The 19,874-nt window shown below is 37.4% G+C and overlaps 2 protein-coding genes and 1 long non-coding RNA gene across 4 annotated transcripts; 1 reads left to right on the forward strand and 2 right to left on the reverse strand.

The window, feature by feature from the left end:
- Positions 1–1,213: 1,213 nt before the first annotated feature.
- LOC135633119 (uncharacterized) lies at positions 1,214–11,618 on the forward strand. Its single transcript, XR_010494902.1, has 4 exons — positions 1,214–2,149; positions 5,907–8,098; positions 8,283–9,687; positions 11,359–11,618. It is a non-coding gene; the product is annotated as an uncharacterized LOC135633119 (long non-coding RNA).
- LOC135633118 (auxin-responsive protein IAA6-like) lies at positions 3,579–7,370 on the reverse strand. Of its 2 annotated transcripts, XM_065142228.1 has the most exons (6): positions 7,064–7,370; positions 6,815–6,980; positions 5,699–5,961; positions 5,352–5,490; positions 4,063–4,126; positions 3,579–3,829 (listed from the first exon to the last, which is right to left on the reverse strand). In XM_065142228.1, exons 1-6 carry the CDS (start codon positions 7,368–7,370, stop codon positions 3,788–3,790), a joined length of 981 nt encoding a protein of 326 aa, XP_064998300.1. In that variant the 3' UTR covers positions 3,579–3,787. The 2 variants fall into 2 exon arrangements, with proteins under 2 accessions (XP_064998300.1, XP_064998301.1); XM_065142229.1 differs by lacking the exon at positions 4,063–4,126.
- LOC103978454 (tryptophan--tRNA ligase, chloroplastic/mitochondrial) lies at positions 11,070–19,669 on the reverse strand. Its single transcript, XM_009394246.3, has 15 exons — positions 19,549–19,669; positions 19,305–19,445; positions 17,769–17,856; positions 17,193–17,234; positions 16,888–16,977; positions 16,675–16,797; positions 15,420–15,491; positions 15,076–15,188; positions 14,949–14,970; positions 14,776–14,841; positions 14,512–14,568; positions 13,718–13,764; positions 12,087–12,168; positions 11,851–11,940; positions 11,070–11,617 (listed from the first exon to the last, which is right to left on the reverse strand). Exons 1-15 carry the CDS (start codon positions 19,617–19,619, stop codon positions 11,483–11,485), a joined length of 1,239 nt encoding a protein of 412 aa, XP_009392521.2. The 5' UTR covers positions 19,620–19,669; the 3' UTR covers positions 11,070–11,482.
- Positions 19,670–19,874: the final 205 nt, after the last annotated feature.

Raw genomic sequence — 19,874 nt, forward strand, 5'->3', positions numbered from 1 at the left:
AACAATCTTGAAGATGGCGGAGAAGGTAGGATTGATGGTCATAGAAGCATGATCAAGATATGGTAATCGAAAACTGACCTCATCAAGGATTGGTTCTTGATGCTTCTCCGTTGGAGATGGTGAACCGTGTCATGGCAGAGGGTCAAAGAGCCACTCTGTGGGTGGCTTTTGATGAGGTAAGAGACCCTCAAAACTTAGTAGCCCTAATTAGGTCAGCAGCCTATTCCGTTGCAGCAGAAGGGTTGATCCTAGGGAGGCCCTGTTTAATTGTTTGAGCTTCTGTCTTGTAAGAACATGATGCAGTTCTTATCATCAGCTGCAAATGGTTGGCGAGTTCTTGAGGTATCAGTCTTGTCAGAAGCTGTCAAATTGAGTTATATCGAAGCAGATTTTGATACGAGGACATTTTGCATGTTTGAACATGCTCTTTAGATTGTCTCAGTTATCTAACTTTGCATCATTTATCATTGTGGAAGCTTGCTGATTTATACGTATCTTTGTAAAAGGGACTTGCATTCTTCAGAGGTTCAGATTCTGAATTACTTTAGAAGAACCCTTTTTTTTTTTTTTCAATGCAACATGTTTCACAAAATTTTTCTTACATTGTTTTGGTGGTTTTATATGAACTCTTATCATGTTGCATTTTCACTTATAATGTGTTCTCCCTCTGGAGATCTTTTGGAGCTTTAATCAGTATGCTTTGGTCTAGGATGTTTGGTTTGCTTGGTTGGAGACTAATTGTAATATCTAGGTTCTAAATTTACCTCTGTCCAAACATATATTAACTATCTCTTACTTTTGGTTGAACTTGTCCTAATATTAGTTATTTGCTGGTAATCTTTTTAATATACTATGAATGTTGTTTTGGTAAGCTATTTTGTTAATCTTGGAGAAGTGATTTGGCATCATCTTTTTTTCTTCCTTTTGTTGCACCTTAAAATGAAACACAGACTTTAACATGTTACAGTTTGACAATTTCAATTCCCTGCATTATTTGCTTTCAGGCTGCCAGTTGACACTAACCTACTGAAACAAAGAATATCACTTTTGTTATTTCATGAATCCTCCTTTCATCAGACCTTAACCATGGAAATAACCCATAAAATTTCCTTTCTCTTTGCGTTCCCTCATTGTTATATATTTTCTGCAGTTTTAGATGATCACATTTGGTTCGAAGTACTTGGAGAATTGCAATTCTCAACAAGTGGTATGTCTACTCCAATCTCATATGTGGCAAAGAAATCATAACATAGATCTGATGTGAAAGACCGACAAATAAAATGTGTTCTTCATGTTCGTCATGCCTGCATGGGTGAATCTTTTTGGCTTCTGTTGTTCTACTTCTATCTGTAGTTCTTACATGCTAAATGTTTGTAGGACATTTTGTACTATTTTCTAGGCCATTTTGTTCCTCCTTTTTCTCGCCCCATTCTGCATTTTGACTACAATGTGAAATGACTACTGTTCACCTTAAATTCACATATAATTTCATTTTAGAATAACTAGCTTTTAGTATCTGGATATAATCTTACTACCAAAAGTTTTCCCATTGGTTAACATAGACTTCATTTCTCGGTTTCACCAACCAGGTATAGGAAAAAGGGCAGTTCTTTTTATTGGTTTTGGCAATAAAGCTGTTGTGGTGACCATAGTTGACATTTAACTTAATCGATAGTGTTTTCCAACTAGTTCATGTCATTTTTTCCCTCCACTTTCAAGATTGAGGAAGTTAATTTTGGTCATTTTGTCAAAGTTGGATCAAGGAGCCGACCAAGTTCTTCTTTTTCTGGCTCAGTGTATCACTTGTTGAGGCTTTCAATATGTTTATCTGTCATGAAAACCAGTATCCGGCTTGGCCTGGGAATGCTACCAGCTGATCCTTCCACACTTTAGTTAGTGCTTGACTAAGATGGAGAAAAAACACTTATAGAGTTAAATTTCCCTTTCTTATACTGGAATTAGTTGAAGGATCAAAAGATTGACTTTTTATGTTAATTCACGACTGTTGTCACCAATGAATGGCTTTGACTAGGGCTATTGGCCTTGACCATTTTGATGTGTCTGATCGATGTGGAATTACCACAGGATATTGATGACCATGCTGCAATATGTCGGTCAGATGGGACGCATCTGTGTGCTCTTATCAAAGGTCAGCAATCATCCCTCTTATAATGATAAATGTTACTTTCTATTCTAAGCACATGCACATGCCTTCTTGTAGTAATCTTTATTTTGCTTGAAGAAGTGTTCTTATTGTAGCTTCTTTACTTGGTCTCTTTGCTAACCACTCTATCAGTATATTCCATTTGTCACATGAATGATTCTGAGCAGCTCACTCTTTGTGGTCAGAGTTAACCGTCAGTTTTTGCCCTGTGGAAGGATTTGCCAACTCAAAGTTGCATGCTTAGGTCCACTTAGTTGACTTAGACCTACATTGATCGATAGAATAAGCAGTGAGGGATCTCCAATGATGGTGCAGGAAGTGTTTGCTTGAATAAACACCATTGGTCTTGATATCACAAGGTGTTTGATTGAATGCAAGTTAGGTTAGCTTTCTGTAGACTCTGAACTAAGGCTGCAGTAGATGACAGCCGCAAGGATCCAACAGCCTTGTGTAGTATCATCTCTGATGTTAATATCTCATGGTGGGGGAGTTGAGAACAGGTGCTTCTTTGTCCGCTTCATGTATCTGCTTATCTTCTTACCTGCTTTATCCCCATAATCGCGACGAGCGATATCGCTGTAACCCTCGAGGGAGATTCTTACAGCAACTGCATGAGAAAACTGTCATATTCCTTTCGTGCACCAACCAAACTCTCATCCTTTTGCCTGTCTGGAGAGCAGGCGTGGCCTGATGAAAGGGACATTTTCTTGTCTCCAGCATAAAATGGAGGGAACACCAAGCGTGCTTTCCCACCAACAAGATTCTTCTCTCACCTATGCAATGGACAAAGGGTTTTGGTATCGTTGGACTCTTCTTGCTTCATGCGCTATGGATAGCTGGTTAGCATATGGATGATTGGATGGAGATTGTAAGGGACAAATGAGAATGAGAAAATTGACTGGCTGAAGGTTTAACTGCTGCAAGAGATTGACTGATTTTGTAAATGGTTGGACTTGACTTTAAATCTAGTGTTGCAGTAGATAGCTTGTCATAGTATGGACAAGCTACTTGTGAGAGGTGCTTCTTAAGCATACGCTATTTTGAGAGTGACTTAACTAGATTTGGGACAAATTTACTTCTAGCATGGTCCGGGTTTGCTACCTGGACCATTAAGTAGACATGGATCAGCAGGGCTGGAACAAATAGCACAAGTGGAGGTCGAAACCACTTGTGACATCCAACCAGATAACAAAAAAGCACATCATACAAGTGGAGGGCGACTGGTTCAGCTTTCTCAGTCATTTCTTCAGCAGGCAATCTGCAACTGCTATAGGATGACCCTTATTAGGAAACAAGTGTTTGATGAACCTTCAGGGAGCCAAATTCAGGCAAGTATATCATAATCATTTATACTTGACACTAGGCAGTAAACTACTGTAATCTATTTCTTTTAGACTTCCAAAAATCCTTGGTGTTATCATGCAATTCAAACTCAGATAAATGAGTGATTATGGGAGTATGTACACTGGATTAACATTCGATTGCACCGATACATGGTTTATCAGGAATATGAGTTCAACAACCCCCAAAATAGTTAGGAATTAGTCCAGTTGCATTAGCCAATAACATCCAAAGATGAGGAAAGATGGATGCATAACCCAAACTTTGTGTTTCTCATTCTACTCAACTTTCAGTTGCTGTTCTTTTCCTGCTGACTGCTCCTAACTGAAACAAGGAAACATAATAAAGGTAATGCAACCATAAGATTAGAATTAGCCCTTTTCCAAGTTATGTTGAATCCAATTACAATTAACTTGATAAACTTATCATTGTATGCGGATAAACCTCTGAGCAACATGATTTTATGTTGCATTCTTTAATTATAGCATCGATGGTCTTTCACAACTAGCATCAATGGTCTGATATACAAATGTTGTGATTCAATGAAGTGGACTTACACGTAATGCAGCGAGATCAGAACTTTTCAGCACCCTCAACCTTTTAACCGTTGAAACAAACATGCTGCAAGTTTTAGAAAGTGGTCAAAACTTCTGCCTATAGGATTTAGTTGATGTGATACTCTTTAATCAAGTGAAGTTTGCATTATGCATATAAGATGTTCTCTTAGCAGTAAGTAAAGAAGAAACTATATCGTTAGCAATAAATTCATTGTGCATATAAGATGTTCTCTTAGCGGTAAGTAAAGAACATATTTGGGCCCCATTGACTGCAAAACAATACAAGCATGAGGTTCTTATCTTTTTCTTTTTCCTAGTTCAAAGATAGTAATAAATTCAACTATCCTTATATATCTATATCGACTTTTAAAGTGTCAACAAAGTCATGTTTTTTATTTTAGTGCCTAGTTGTGTGGTTCGAGGTCCAGGTAAGCTGGCATCTAATTTGCAATACCCTGCAAAATTATGTTTTACACTAGTTGAACTTTAAGCTGGGGGTTACTTGATAGGCTGTGAAGGGAAATAAAAATAGGCACATAGACACATCCAAAAGTGAGTAGGTGGTAGTTCATTTGACTGGATCATCAGCTCATACTAGTTAGTCATCAAGTATTCAAATACTAGTTAGTCATCTGCCATGGCAAAAAAAAACTCCTAATCTGTTAACACTGTCATCTTTGCAAGACAGCAAGCAACTATTCATTCTTGATCTAGGGTTTCTTGGATTTAGTACAATGCTTCTCAATTAGTAGACTAGATTCCACTCAATGATAGTGAACTTTGGATATTTTTTATTTTAGTTTAGAACCTGACTGACACATAGCTATAGGCAGTCATGTCATCAAAAGCATGCTCAACTGTTTTTGTTGGCTGCCAAACGATGAACCAACTCAACCACCCCTTTTCCAGATGAGGAAAAGACATGATACTTGTCAACACCAAGCGAGCAATTGGCATAATAAAGACCGACAGACATTTCTCAGCTGCATATTCCAAACCTTCGAGTACAAGTTCAATGTGCTTTTAGTGAAAAAGTTGACATACTCCAACTAATTTCTTATATTGAATCTTGCAAGTTACTATGTTAACAAATTTTAATGGGATCCATGTGTAAGTTTATTAACACACATGTAAATTGGTCAAAGGTATAATTTGATGTCTGTTGGTTGATCATATATATATAAAGATGCTAATATGCAGTCATCTACAAGTTCTTTTTTCACACATTTGTGAGACTAATATCACAGCATCAGGTAATTAAATTAAGAACAAGGAAATTAGAGGCTTACTCCCATGGAACATCCCCGACGAACATTTTGTCACCTTCATTGTCTTCATAAACCAAAGTGTATTCACCGGAACCATCTAACAAGCCTACGAATGCTTGTTTGGCTGCTTCATTCTCATTTTCAGGGGTGTCCCTTTGAGCTGCACATTAATTGAAAGAAGAAAGACTAGGAAGTCAAGAATTACTCTAGGGTTTTACATATGGGTGGCCTTATTTATCTCCAGATGAGTCAGAATCTAATGGAAGAGAAATCACATACATGAAAGCTAAAGTTGCAGTGATATCTAGCCACCCTTATGCATATAATTATAATCTATCTACTGTTTAACCATTCTGTCAGATATATACCTGCAAGAAGGCCAAGGAAGAGCTCTTTGACAGCTAAAGAGAGCTTCTCATAATTGTCATAGGCCTTCAGGTCTACTTTTCTTCCGATGGGGATACCATCCATGTTGATCTTTACGAGCAACCCTTTCTTGTTGTTATCGAACTTCTGCTTCATCTCTGCATTGTCATTCTCCAACCCAACTGATGGCTTGACCGAACTACTTGACAGGTTCTTTCTGAAGGAGCGGATAGGAGGCCAACCAACAACAGGAGCAGGCGCAGCTCTGCATTTTTGTTGAGGAGTAGGAAATATCAAGTAAGAAGTGTTAAAACAAATTACAGAAAGGTAAGATAGAGGAAAATGCAATTGAATCACGATGTCCAAGACCAGTCGGTTTCCATTTCTTTAGCAAGGAGATCAACAGTAAGACTGCTCTTCCACAACCTACGATGCTTATATTTGGAGTCAGTATAAATAATGTTTTTGCTTGTAAAGGTAAATTTACTGCATGTCTTGATCTTTGTTAGACTTGCATCCTTTTATTTAAATAGCCATACTTTATTTATGAAGATTTTGATAAATGCTATCATCTTATAGATCTAACTTCAGATTTATGCTGGTGAAGATGATACTGAATTCAGTATTTTTAGAGAGGTTGGACAAAATAAACATAGCAAGAACCTTAAAATTTTGTGAATGAAAGAGTAAATTGTAACAGCACAAAAAGAAGAGAAAACTAAATCTCTTTTGAACTGTAAGTCGGTGGTGTGAAGTACTTAAGCAGCAGCAGGCAGCAGCAGCAGCAGCAGCAAACTTGTATTAATTAGGAAGTGTAAAACTATACCTAGCAGCCATGGAAAAATTAGAACCCAAAATATAAGGGAAAAAAAGATAGATATGCTGCATGAAATACTTAATTTTGCAACTGGGAACACTGTTTAGTAAAATTATTAACCCCAGTTCTATCAGACAATAAAGACAGGCCATCCAGCTGGGCTGGGCATTTAAAGTCACAGTGAGCACGATATCGAGACAAGAGACATCAAATAATGTGCAGAAAAAGTAGCAGATACATTGATGACACACAAACAAATGCAAGCCCGAATGAGATCATGGCACATGCCAATCATGGTTACCTTGTCTGGGAGCTGGTGTTGGGTCCAGCTGCACCTCCGGGAGCAGCATGGCTTTGCTGCAGATCAGCCTTCCCACCAGCCCAAACTGCCTTGTGTGGCCATTCATTCCCAGACTCTGCTCTGCTCTGCAACTGGAGGAACCCAGCCTGCTGCTCTTGCTGAGGACCTGAAAAGGGAAGAATATGGTGTAGGAGTAGATAAATCCCAGGAAGACATGCATGACCTTTGGCGCTTGAAAAAATATAGTACCTTCTGATTTGGACTCTGCAGATTCGAAGAGCCGTCTTCTGGCTCCAGTACAGGTGGTGGTGGTGGTGGTCTTTGAAGCCTTGGAGAAGAAATCAAGACAGAGAACAGCAGCAGCCGCTTCTTCTCCTCCTCCTACTCCAGGGAGCCCAAGCTTCAGCTCCAACTTTTTGTCTTCCGAGTCATCTAAGCCGCCGACTCCTCTTCCTCCTCCTGATGCCTCTGGCGCCATCATCCAGTCGCTCTCATTTGGAATCAGATCGAGCAGCTGAGGACATGCACCTCCTCTGTTCTCGAGATCTTCTTCCATGGCAAGTTCAAAAGTCGAGGATGAACGACCAGCAGCTTCCTGTTTCAACGCTCAAGTTGGGAGAAAGCGTCAAAGATGAAATTTTTTTTTATGGACAAAAGCAGTCGCCTCTTCGGAAACATTATCACCTACAACCATGCTAGCCAAAATGAAAGACTAGAAGAAGAAGAAGAAGAAGAAGAAGAAGATCAGCCGTATCAGCATAGTTGATCAAGAAGAGGGGAAGGAGACGACACACGGCTAACCCACCTGCACTCGAGTTCCGGGACGAGAAGTAGGATCAGAGGAAGGCGGAGGAAGGAAAGCTCTGCTCGCTCCAGCCACTGAGGAAGCCAAATCCTCAAAACCAAATCTTGGAGGGAGAATTAGGCCAAAAACCACTCAGTAAATAATGAAAAAGGCTTCTTTTTTCACCTACACTCCTCTTCTCATCCATCCTTTTTCTCTGTCTTGTAGGAGAAGTGGTGCTTAAAAAGGGTACAGCGGCAGGGATTCCATGGCTGGGAAAGGAGCCCGAAAAAGGGACAGTGGGATCGAGGCATTCCCATCCCATCTCTACTCCTGCACGCTAACCCAAGCAGGTGGAACAGGGACGTGACACTCTCTCTCTACAGTCATATTCGTATTGTTCCCTCCCTAAGAAAAATTGCAGAAAAGAACAAAAGCTATACACTGTAGCAGCCATGAGCCATACACAGTATCGGATACTCGGAATTCTTAATACACTGGTGAGTGGGCTTTTATCCCTTTACTTGTAGAGTTTTTAGCTGGTTGCTTTCGCCTAGCACGGTGGTGGGAGGGAGGTGCTGCTGATTTCAGTCGATGGATCAGTGGTCCTCAGTTGATGAAATTATTATTATTTTTTGTTTATTGTTTCAGGGATTAATTTCTTTGATCATTTTGGATTTCCAGGTCAATCAGAATTCGGCTGGTTGCTTACGCCTAACAAAGTGGGAGGGGGTAATGATTGGATCAGTGGTCCTTTTAACTCTTCTTCTTCCTCTCTTTGTGGCCAACTTAAACTTGGTATTGTGATTATTTCTTTCAAGATTTTTTGTTGGGTGCTCTTCTCTAACATCTTTTATGGATTAATCGATCAGGTTCTTCCTAGAATTCCATCCGTCCATTTGTTCATGTCAATCCTTTTCCATCTCCATAATGAAAGTATCCTCTCTTTTTTTTTTTCTTTTTTTTTTTCGTAATTTTCTTTTCATTATAAAAAAAATATTACCAACATTATTATCTAGTCATTCAACAGTCTTTCCTACTTAGAAGCTTAGGTTTTTAACTCATAATCGAAAATTATACTTAATCAATCATACATTAGATGAGATGAGATTCAATTTGGTGGTGACTTTATACATACATACTTTTAATGTGCTTCTAGCTTTGTTCATCCATGATAACTTTTCCTGTTTAATATTGAATCAGTTCTGATTACCAATTAATCATGTTCTGATCCAATGACAAAAACATTTATTTATTTCATGGATCTAAACTATTGGCATTAATACGACTTTTATCTTATACTACACGTAATCATATCCATCCATGCTCTCAAATAATATAAGAAAACAGTAGCAAAGAGAAAACAGATCATAATTCTGAATTTTGTGACCATGAGGTTTTGTAGGCGGATCAACAGTCCATGGAAGCTGGAAAGATGCACACAATCATCACCGAATCTCTCTCTCTCTCTTTCTCTCTCTCTCTCTCTCTCTTTCTCTCTCTCTCTCTGTGTTGGTAGTACTGTGACATTACCAAATACATGAAAATATTTTCTGAAAATGAATGAAGCCTGCAGAGTGAGTGATACTAATGTAGGCTATGAGCTAAGCCTAATGTCACGCAGCACAACACAAGGGAAATGTGACAGCAGTAGTTGGGGACCTCACAAGAGGAGGAGGAGGAGATGGCTGTGGCAGGCATCATGATCACAGTTCCTGTGGAAAAAGCTGGTGGCTCGCTGGAGGGAACTGAAGAGGAGCTCCGGAAAAGCACTCGATTCAATGCATCGGGAGGGCGGGCGGGCTGTAGGCGGCGGTGGGCGCCCGAGGCGGTCCACCCTCGCGTGCTTAGGCCACGGGCGTGCCTCGCAAAGTCTATGGTCAAGGCTCACTCTCCGTGTGGTGGTCGATCTGCTCTGGTCCCCCAACTGTTTGACAAAATGCCTGTGTGTGCCATAAATTGTAACTTGTCACGAGGGGCGTTTAACCTTCATCCGTCTCCTCCTCAGGACCAGAAGCATCTATATCATCATCATCAGCAGCAGCAGCAGCAGCAGCAGCATCAGCATCAGCAAATTGGCACATGAATGGTTAGTTCTCGGAAACCACTTTTCTATTTTTCATATTTGTTTATTTATCTCTATTTTCAAGTTATTATTTTTGATGAAATAATAGTAGAGATGGGAACGACAATGATGATAGAGATGATGATAACAATGACAAATAATACTAGGATCTTACCATAGATAGCAATGATAATAATGATGGTGTCATCAAAGCAACAAATTTTGGGCTGTGTTTACTCCCAAGGAAAATAGTGTTGTAACCTTCATATTTATTTTTATCTCTATTTTTAAGTTATTATTTCTTTTGTGAAATAAGTACAATAACATGTTTGATAGTGGGCGTAATAACAATATCGATAGTGATGACATCGATGATGAAAACTACCATCGCCCACCAAATAATGATAATGATAGTGACACGAAGAAGATATTCAATGAAATAACTATCCATGGATATCCATGATGATGACAATAACAATAAGATAATTGCGTGAAGAATGTTGTTATTACAGTGACAATATTAAGTGTTACAATAAAAACAATGATCGCTAACTAGTAAACTTTTAACTAAGAATAATTCTACAATTATAATATTACTTCAATTGTATTTAGAATTACAAAAAATATTTTTGTAACTAGAAAAATATATTATTTAAAATAAAAATGATATATATATATATATATATATTATTTCAATGTGAATTTAAGAAATTCTCATGAAAATGAAATGAAAGTTAAATATTTACCTATTGAAATATGAAACCCACCCACCCATTAGTAGTCAATTAAAACAAGGGCAACAGGCATGGCACATGGCATGGCATCTCACGTCTTCATAAAAGTTGGTCACCTTCGTTTTCGCCACAAACTATTCCTGTCTTCCTGCCTTGCTTTTTCTAGCTAGATCATCGAGGGCAGAATCTCTAAAAGTGGATGAGGAAGTACAAGAGAAGACATCTTGTTGATCCATCTTTGTCAAATGATAGGTATCGAACTTGTTGGCCGTGTTAGGATTTGAGGGTTGGAATAACTCCAAATTTTTCCTCTCCTTATGTTTTAGATTAACTCAAATAAATAATAAAAATTCTTATTATTTTTCAATTACCGAATAAGACTTTGAACCCACCCCCAACTTTTTTTACATGCAATATATGTGCAAAAATTTATTGGATATGATTTTTGAACATCAACTTTTGTTGCATCTAAGTTTCTTGTTTTCATCCGTTTTTATTTATTTTTCCACTGCTCAAAGCTGAAAAAAATAAAGGAAAAAAAAATCTTCTACCCGCGATGCTGGCGCACAGGAAGAGATTTTCGATCGGGATAAAATTCTCGTCAATATTTACTGCACATACTGATAAAAGTTGGGATATCCAAAATGAAAGCACCATTACAATGTCCCCAAATTGTAAAACAAAATATCCAGTTTACAATTAATAAACTGAGGCAAAGGGTTCAATTACAGAATTGCAAGTACCAATACATATTTCCAGCTAATTCCGAGGATACAGCTTTTCTAGGTTAAAAATCACAAGTGCCTTTCTACCAAATAATTTATGGAATGACCCTTAAATTTTGATAATTTTACTTATAAATTACTGCTGCATCAAGTCAAACACAAAACTATGATTATCAGTACACAAGAATTTTGTCATCTGCTGTGGACTAATCATGAATGCTGCTCTTTGTTTGAAGAATGAGAGGATAACTCAGCACTTATGCAGTGAATTGCCTGGAGAATTCAAAGCACGGTCACAATTTAACTTGACGGTTCCCCTTCAAATGCATCCGAAGCTACTGAAGTTATCTTGGAACAAAACTATCTCTGCAGGAACCCCATAGCTTGATAGACATTATTGAGAGTGGTTTCTGCTATATCGGCTGCTTTTCTAGCCCCCTCTGACAAAATCTGATCCAGATATGCTGGATCAGAGGTGATCTCCGAGTACCGAGCCTGGGAAGAGAACCACAATCAGTAGTTGCGTTCGAGCTCATATTTTCTACTCAATGCAAAAATGAATCATTCACGTGAAAGAAAGCATTTGTGCATCAGGACTTATTCACTATCAGAAATCATTTTCACGCACGAGAACCTTTTATAAGTATTGTGACAGCACAATATCGTATATAACTAGATATGTATGCAATGTCGTACCAAACAATTGTGTAATGATATCCAAATGTAACCTGAATTGGGAGTAGATGATCAATTAGAGCATCTGCGAGGGTTGCTTTGAATGTTCCCCAGTTCATATCTCGGCATTCATGTTCAACTTCCTGTAAATATGGAAAAATTGCCAATACATTACATGAAAATTTCTCACAAACACTAAACTTCCAAACATATGGCAATAAGAGAACAGAATATGCACATTAAATATAAGATTCAGGTAGCTCTACCATATACATATATGACAATTTACCTCTTTTGTCCTCCCAGTAATAATCTGATAGATGGATAGAAGATTACTGCATTCAGGTCTTTCTGGATTATCAAATTCCAATCTGGAAGTTGGTAAGACCAATTAAATTTGTCTCAGATTATTAATTGGGATAAGTAGAAGGATCTATATCGAGCATAGCATTAAGTCATTATACAAACATGATCATCCATCATGAGGCAAATATATAAATGTAACATATTTGCAGTATCAAAAGTATTAAAGCAGTGTAAGTATTGGACTTTGAGCATTCATTAGACAGCTTCATCTATTGTAAGATGGAAGACATAATTGTGAAAGATTCAGCAACTGAAGAATGTAGGCAATTATCAAGGATCTAGTTGTCAATGAACAACAAACTTCAACTGAATGACTGGAATAGACCTCAAATGTATGATGATCCTAGTTTGTTGCCAAAACAGCCTCTGCCAGAAGCCATACTAAAAAAGGTTCTGAGAAAACAGACTTCTGCATTAAGATGCCCATCCTCTACCTACCAATCCAATAATTTCTTCTGGTCAATAAGAAGCCCCGAGTATCTTACTATTTTGAAGGAATTTTTAGCATTTTGTCTGGGATTGGTAGTCAGTCCTAAACCAAGGAATGTGTCTGCAAACAGAATCAGAGATTAGCATCTGGCAAGACAACTTTGGTTGGAGAAACTTTATAGAATGTTTATTGTTGACTCGATATATATAATTCAATCTTAATCTATGGACAAAGCAGATTAGATATTTAAGATTGTTAAAAAGATCGGTTCTGTTTGTTTCAGAAAATTGATACCAAGTACAATGGATATCATGGTACATAGAAGGATTTTTTTTTTGTTTTTGTTTTTGGTGGAGAAGAAGAGGAGGTGGTGGCAGAGGTGGAAGAGAAGTACTGATTCGGTAGAAGTGGGGGCTGCGGTGACAGTGGCTGATGACAGACATGGGTTAGAAGGCGGTAAGGCTACAAAGGATACATGCATGAGTACATGAGAGAGACGATTATTTTTAGGTTTTTTATTAGGTAAAAAGACATACCACCTGGGGTCCAAGCTCATTACCAGGTCTGGACCAGACAGTACGCATGATTCACCAAGCTTACTAAATAGTAAACCTTGTTCGCAAGTGGACCATCCAAAATCCTATGTTGGTCCACAGGCGGACCAGTATGCACCAGGTGATATGTACTGCTCCACCTGGTTTGTCAAATCGCGATTGAAGGTTTATGTTTAATTACCCATATGAAGCACTTAGATCTGTTATCTCTTTCTAAACAAGTATGGAAGATACTTTACAACTAACAGGAATTCTAAACTCTTTAATAGGCACAAAAAATCATCAGTAACGGTATGCACCAAGGACCTTGACCTTGCCCACTACCATACAACAAAAAAGGCTTGTTGTAAACGGTAGATCCCTAGTCTGCCATAGAATGGCCTATGCAAATTCATCTACAGGGACATCAATCAGGAACATAGGAAAAAAAACAGAAACAAATTCAGGCTTCTAACAAGAATTAAAAACTGAAACAAGCCAAAGTCCAGTTGCTGGTGTTGATCACACAAGGAAATGCATTCAAGGGACAACTACAACCAAATAAATTTCAGAAGGTTTTATGTTCCAAACCCAGGATGTGAGTCGGTCTTGCAACGCTTTATCTTGTTTGCAATTACCTATAAACAAAAATGAACATTTCTGAAATCAGAGAAGGAAAATAGACCACTCAAACTTTCAAAGAGGCAACAAAATAAAACTCAATAACAATTATGTTTAATAAAATACTAGTGCTACATGGTTATTCAACATCACATTTATGTTAATTAAAAGGAATATGAAGAAAGTAGAAGGCCAAACTAGTCTCAAAATTTTATATACATGTTTTTAGTCCATCTATTTATTGACGTGAAGATAAATAGCTTATGTTGAAATTCCAGTCATCTACTTAACGTCCAAACCTATTAATCTGACATGATGAAGGACCAAATGCGATGCTCCCTTTAGAAGTTATTTGAAATTATTGCTAGAAATAATATTGGACAGGAAAGGAATATGCACACTTTAAAAACTTAAGAATGCTTCAGATTATGCTTGTTAATAGCTCACAAGAATGACATGAATAAGACAAAGAGCAAACCATGAGCTGTGAAGACTAAGGAGTAATGAGAAAAGGCAGAAGTGAACTCCAACAGTAAATATGCCACCGAAGTTCTTCAATGTCAGAACCCTTATCGTGTGTTCTACTTCTATGTTCAAGCATATGTATCATGTTTTCTTCCAAATGCACCTCTAATTCATCAGCATTTCCTCTTTTCTTAGCAGACAAGAAATATTAAATCATCAATTTAAAATAGCAATGAGAATGCAAGGCAAGATACAGCTCATCAGTAAGAGAATCATCCTATCTGGCATCAATTCCTTACATCTTTTGTGTCAAGAAGATTGATCCGAGACTGATCTGAAGGAGCAGACTTCGACATCTATCAACCACAACAAGTGAAAATCATAGATTTTATATCACACTACAAGCAGAGAAATAATGGAGGAAAACCAACAGGTCTAAAGGGTCTACTGAGTATCAGCAAATAAGCTTGAACCCATCTGAGAACATGGGTACCATTTGTCTAACTTGATATCATAAAGATTGTTTCATAAGCCTCGATGAAATGCTTTCAGAAAATTTTTACCTTTGAAAGACCATCAGTCAAGGACATCACCCGGGCCCCAGTAGGTGGAATAAGGGCTTCAGGAACCTAAGAATAGATAGATGATGTCAAGAAAATTGATACAGGAAGCAACGAAGACAATATGCTCGAAAGCTCGATGTGAAAAATTCAGTTCCATTAAGAAAAAAAGAAACCTTGAACAGTGTACCACCTCTCCTGCAAATAGTTTACTAACCATCAGATTACGGTGAAAATAAAAAAAAAGAAAAAGGTTCATTGTTGGCACTGAATTAAATGTGTTAAGCAAATAAATCTTACTACCCCCCCAGTTTCTTCCACTTCCTTCCTCCGTATAAATAATTTATGCGTTCAGCTAGTTCACGAGTAAGTTCCAAATGTTGTTTCTGATCCTCACCAACTGGTACCAAATCAGTCTGCACGAACATGACCAAGAATAGTGTGACAGATCATTAAATGTCAGATTGATAGATTGATAGCACGTTGTCCATATTGAAAAATTCTAGGAATAGAACCAATTAGCTTAAAAGCCAAATATATAGTATAATATAGTCTCAAAATCTAACAGAGCTAAGTCATTTCCAACTACATATTATTATTCATAGTAAAACAGCCCCTGAAGATATACAACTGGGACGATAATTTACCTGATATAACAAAATATCTGAAGCCATTAGGACAGGATAAGTTAAAAGTGAAACTCCGACATTCTCATCACCCTACCAAAGAGTAGTAAGTTTAGTTCAAATGCTTCAAGAAAAAAGCAACGTTTATCTTATTTTCATACACAGCAAAGTATCAAACTCATGCAATTTTTGTGAAATGGAGAATGTAACATAAAGATATCCAGAAGATTGCTTGAAATATATAAATACAGATTCATATATTTGCAAAAGGAAGTCCGCATCCATATTGGGCACAAACTTGCATGTAGGTATGCAATTTTCCTAAAATCACTGTCTTATTCTCCAGATATCAAACCAAAACCATTCACTTTTCATATACAGTTTTATGCATTTTCTGGATAATGAATAGTAGTACTTGAAAAATGCATAATATGTGATCAATATGTATCAATAGGAACTCAGTATCAGTTCTTAAAAGGATTCAAAATGAGTTAAAATTGTAGAACAGTCTCAAACTTAGGTCTTCCCTTCATTACAGTTACAGAAAATGCTTTGAGAGACTCTTCTTCCTGGACCAGAAGCAACTTGGGTATGTGATGATCACACCTAACTTATGGTTTCCTCTCAATGATTCCACAACAATCTTCTTAAACATGCATTGGTACATGCAAACCTAAACACATCTGTGCTGGTTTGTGTTTCTGCTAAGTGAACATAAAGTAGCAAGATCTCTTAAGGAACTACCAAAAGAAGATAAGACATTTCCCTATGAATAGAAGAATGACACTTCACATAGGTATCAGATTTGAAGAAGCAGCACATAAAAATAAATAAGGGTTCCAAATATAGGTATTTGATTCATTAAACAAATAGACTAAAAGTTCTGCACACTCCCTCCCTCTCCCTGGAATGCACATGAAGTCCCACCCCACATGAATTCTACTGTGCTCCACATATATGGTGCATGATATCCACCTAAGGACTCAAAAGATGATACTAGGATTTGGAATGCCTGTCTAGATTGTCAAGCAGCTTCTCTATCTACTGTCATATGTATTCATATACATTTCAGATAATGGGTCACTAATGAAAGTAAAATTTTCACCATTAAATATAAAATTGTAACTGATATTTGACATGTAATTATTGTAAACAATAAATCCAAATAGATATGTAAAAATAGTGAAGTTAAAATAAGTAAAACAAATTAGTAGAACGTTATATTAGAAAAGAAAATTTTAAAAAAAGTGATAAAGCCTGTGACAGCGGCACACACCGCCTTCCGAGATTTTTCTTTAAATTGGATCATCCTGTTCAGCCAACCAAGTGGTGTAGCAGAACTGAGCAGCCACATCAACTCCACATGAGCACGGACATGAGATTGCACAAATATTGAAGCCTGAAAATGCAGACAGTACCTCTAAAACGCTGGATGGCAAATGAAAATAACAAAAGATATCAACTACGAATAGTAAAGACATTCATAGACCTTGAGTGGGTTGACACCACAAGCTAGATATATAGCAGCTGTACTTCTTGTTGCTTTCAACAACTCTGGGGTATCATATGGTAGTGTGATCTGTAAAAGACATCAAAAGATCAACAATTTTGAAATCAGCCAAATTTAAGAGAAAGTCTTAGCAAGGTAAATGATATTTACGTTAACAAATTCAGAATAATATTCTACAACAAAAAAGGAGTTATAATTGAGATATTAGATACTCTTATACTAGACCAGGTAGCAGTACTAAGTTCATGTCATGATTAAAAAGTCAAGGATCCAAGGAAACTTACTGCATGTAAGTCTACAATGAAGAAGAGTGTATCATAAGTATCCTGCAACAGATAGCAAGATCAGGAAAATAACATCATTATGCCAACATGTAAAAGTATTGAACAATGGCTCTTTCTTTTAAGTCATTCAGAAATTCTGATCTTCAAAACATACATGCTTATTGAAGCAGCAGAAAATTAAAAAAAGATCCAACTTTAGATGCCATACCCTACACCATTATCATGTGACCAATACAAGCCAACAATCTGCAAAAGGGTGTACTGGCATACACTTGGCAAAATCATGGACCCATGACAATGATAATGTACATGAGAACAGAAACTAAAATCATGACCAGGAGTAGTGTAATGCTGTTAACCATGCAAGGAAGACTGCAGAAGTAACAGAAACTAAAAGTACTAAGCACTGTAACACATAATACATACAGTTTATTTTGTGTTACAGAATTACTAGAGCAGGAAGCATTGATTCTTTATCATTCCACAATATTTGTACCATATGATCGAATTCCATATTCGGATTTAAATTGAGTAATTTAGTGAGATTAAGATAATAATGAAAGAAAGTGAAATAACCTGAAGGAGAATCCAATTTTTAATTGCACCAAGGTAATTTCCAAGGTGTACTGATCCCGTAGGTTGGACCCCAGAAACAACCCTTTTCCTGATTGTTAAAGCATTCAGAAACCAAGTTAATCACACAAAACAGATGCAGCACAATGTACTTCAATAGGTTACATGAGAAAGTAGCAATCACAAAGTTAATCACACATAAAAGATGCAGCAAAATGTACTTCAATAGGTTACATGAAAAAGTAGCAATCTCATGGTATATATGATAGCCGAAGCTGCTGCTTTTCATCAATATAAACAAGAGAAAGTATCTAAATTTTTTGCATTTGTTCATGCATAACACTAGCATCAGTTTTACTCTGTCATTTTTCACCATAATGCCAACAATTCATCCTCAAGCTGCTAAAATTTTTGTGATTTCTGGCTAGATTTTCATAATCGAGCTGCTAAGTATACAGCAATGAAATAGATTTTTCAAATTTTCTGTAAGTTCAGGATTGGTTTTGTCATTAGTTTTTTAAACTACTTGGGAACTATATAGTCTTCTTAAATCTATACTCTAAGATTCTCAATATGATCCTAGCATAGGTTAGACAAATCATCGAAAAGATTTCTCAGTTCATCATGATAGATCAGGAGAACAATTACTTAAAGTTATATAATTCCTATGATGATGCTGTTAACAAACATTAGTATCTACTGTGATCTCACTGACTAAACATGTCAAGCAGAACCAATGTTACCTTGCAAAAGCACCAAATCTATTGGGTCCTACATTCTTGCATCTCAAACTTCAACAATAGTTTGCAGAAAAGAAATGCTTGTAAGAAAGAATATTGAACATCTCTAAGTAGAAACATCGACGGAATTCTCTCCTTATGATAATAAAGGTCAGAAGACGATTCACTAGAGAAGGTCAAAGAGCAATATACTGGTGCATACAATGTCTGAAGCATCAAGAAAAAGGCAATCAAATTAACCCAGGTGAAATGCTGAGATTTACTGATTTAGATAGAAGTTAAGAGTTCTTAACACTGAATAGTTCAAATATTTGATTATTGGAATTGGATATGACCAGAAAATTATGTTTGCATCAAAATAGTTAATAGTAGAACATATTATATAATAAGATCCTACTGACTGACTAGATAAATAAACAGACATATACGGAGACAAATTGTAAGTACATTACCAGAATGACGATAGTCAAGACATTGAAAGATGAAACGCTATAAAGATGGCGAGAATCAAAACTGAATTAGGAAAGCTTCAATGAGCCCAAGGAAGCTCCAAATTGATTCCTTTGGAAAGAAATATTTATCGATTAAGTTCATCAGTCACTAACCACTAACAGTCTATACGACTATAAACAATTGACTTGATTAGACCAGAAAAAGCTCTTCTTGGATCAAAGTTTAGACCGTTTTCCATCGAAAGGCACCAGGAAGCAATGTTAATGTTAAACCGTAAAAATCACATGGGACGACCGGAACAGCATCTGAGCAGTCCAACGACAAAGATAATATCACAAACGCTTACCTAATAGGGCTGGGAGAAACCCCGGGGGCCTCGGCCACAGGAGAGGAAGCGGTGCAGTTGCATCTAAAGTCCAAGCCGGGCAAGAGAGGGAAACGAGACGGGACAGCTCCTCGGGTTCTTGTGAGATCTCGACCACGGCCGCTGTTTCGATTTACCAAGAAATAAGTTCACCGACTTGGAAGATCGAAATCCGAAAAGACAGAGAAGAAACCCCAAACAGACGCAGTAATGGCGAAGCACGGACATGATCGATGTGGAGAAGCGAGGGGGGCGGTCGGAGAGGATGAGCAACTGAGATAGGAGAGCGCGAGCCATCGCCAATCCTCGCAGCGCTAATCTCTCTCCCCTTATTCCCACCTCACTTCTCCCTCTTAGCGTTACGAGGACCGTTAGTAATATCGGATATATCGGATATTATATAACGGTCATATCAAACAATCATGAATTATGTGCCGTTTTAATATAATGTAACAGATACAAAAAGAATACCGTTTTGAAACGAAGCTCGTTCTTTGACGGGGCTTTTGATGGGCCGGGCCCAACGTTTAAAGTTTCCTACACGAATCACGG

This window comes from Musa acuminata, chromosome BXJ3-3 (assembly GCF_036884655.1).
Source record: "Musa acuminata AAA Group cultivar baxijiao chromosome BXJ3-3, Cavendish_Baxijiao_AAA, whole genome shotgun sequence".
Classification (NCBI taxonomy): Eukaryota; Viridiplantae; Streptophyta; class Magnoliopsida; order Zingiberales; family Musaceae; genus Musa; species Musa acuminata.

What these genes read in the sequence shown, in the direction of transcription:
- LOC135633118 (XM_065142228.1), bottom strand. Translation starts at nt 7,370, where the DNA reads ATGGAAGAAGATCTCGAGAACAGAGGAGGTGCATGTCCTCAGCTGCTC. An exon ending in AACACCAGCTCCCAGACAAG is followed by an intron (nt 5,962 to 6,814) that starts GTAACCATGATT and finishes ACAAAAATGCAG; the next exon opens with AGCTGCGCCTGCTCCTGTTG. An exon ending in GTCGGGGATGTTCCATGGGA is followed by an intron (nt 4,127 to 5,351) that starts GTAAGCCTCTAA and finishes TAAAACTTGCAG; the next exon opens with CATGTTTGTTTCAACGGTTA.
- LOC103978454 (XM_009394246.3), bottom strand. Translation starts at nt 19,619, where the DNA reads ATGGCTCGCGCTCTCCTATCTCAGTTGCTCATCCTCTCCGACCGCCCC. An exon ending in AAAATTGGATTCTCCTTCAG is followed by an intron (nt 17,235 to 17,768) that starts GTTATTTCACTT and finishes TATCTGTTGCAG; the next exon opens with GATACTTATGATACACTCTT. An exon ending in ATCATCTACTCCCAATTCAG is followed by an intron (nt 11,618 to 11,850) that starts GTTACATTTGGA and finishes TTCTCTTCCCAG; the next exon opens with GCTCGGTACTCGGAGATCAC.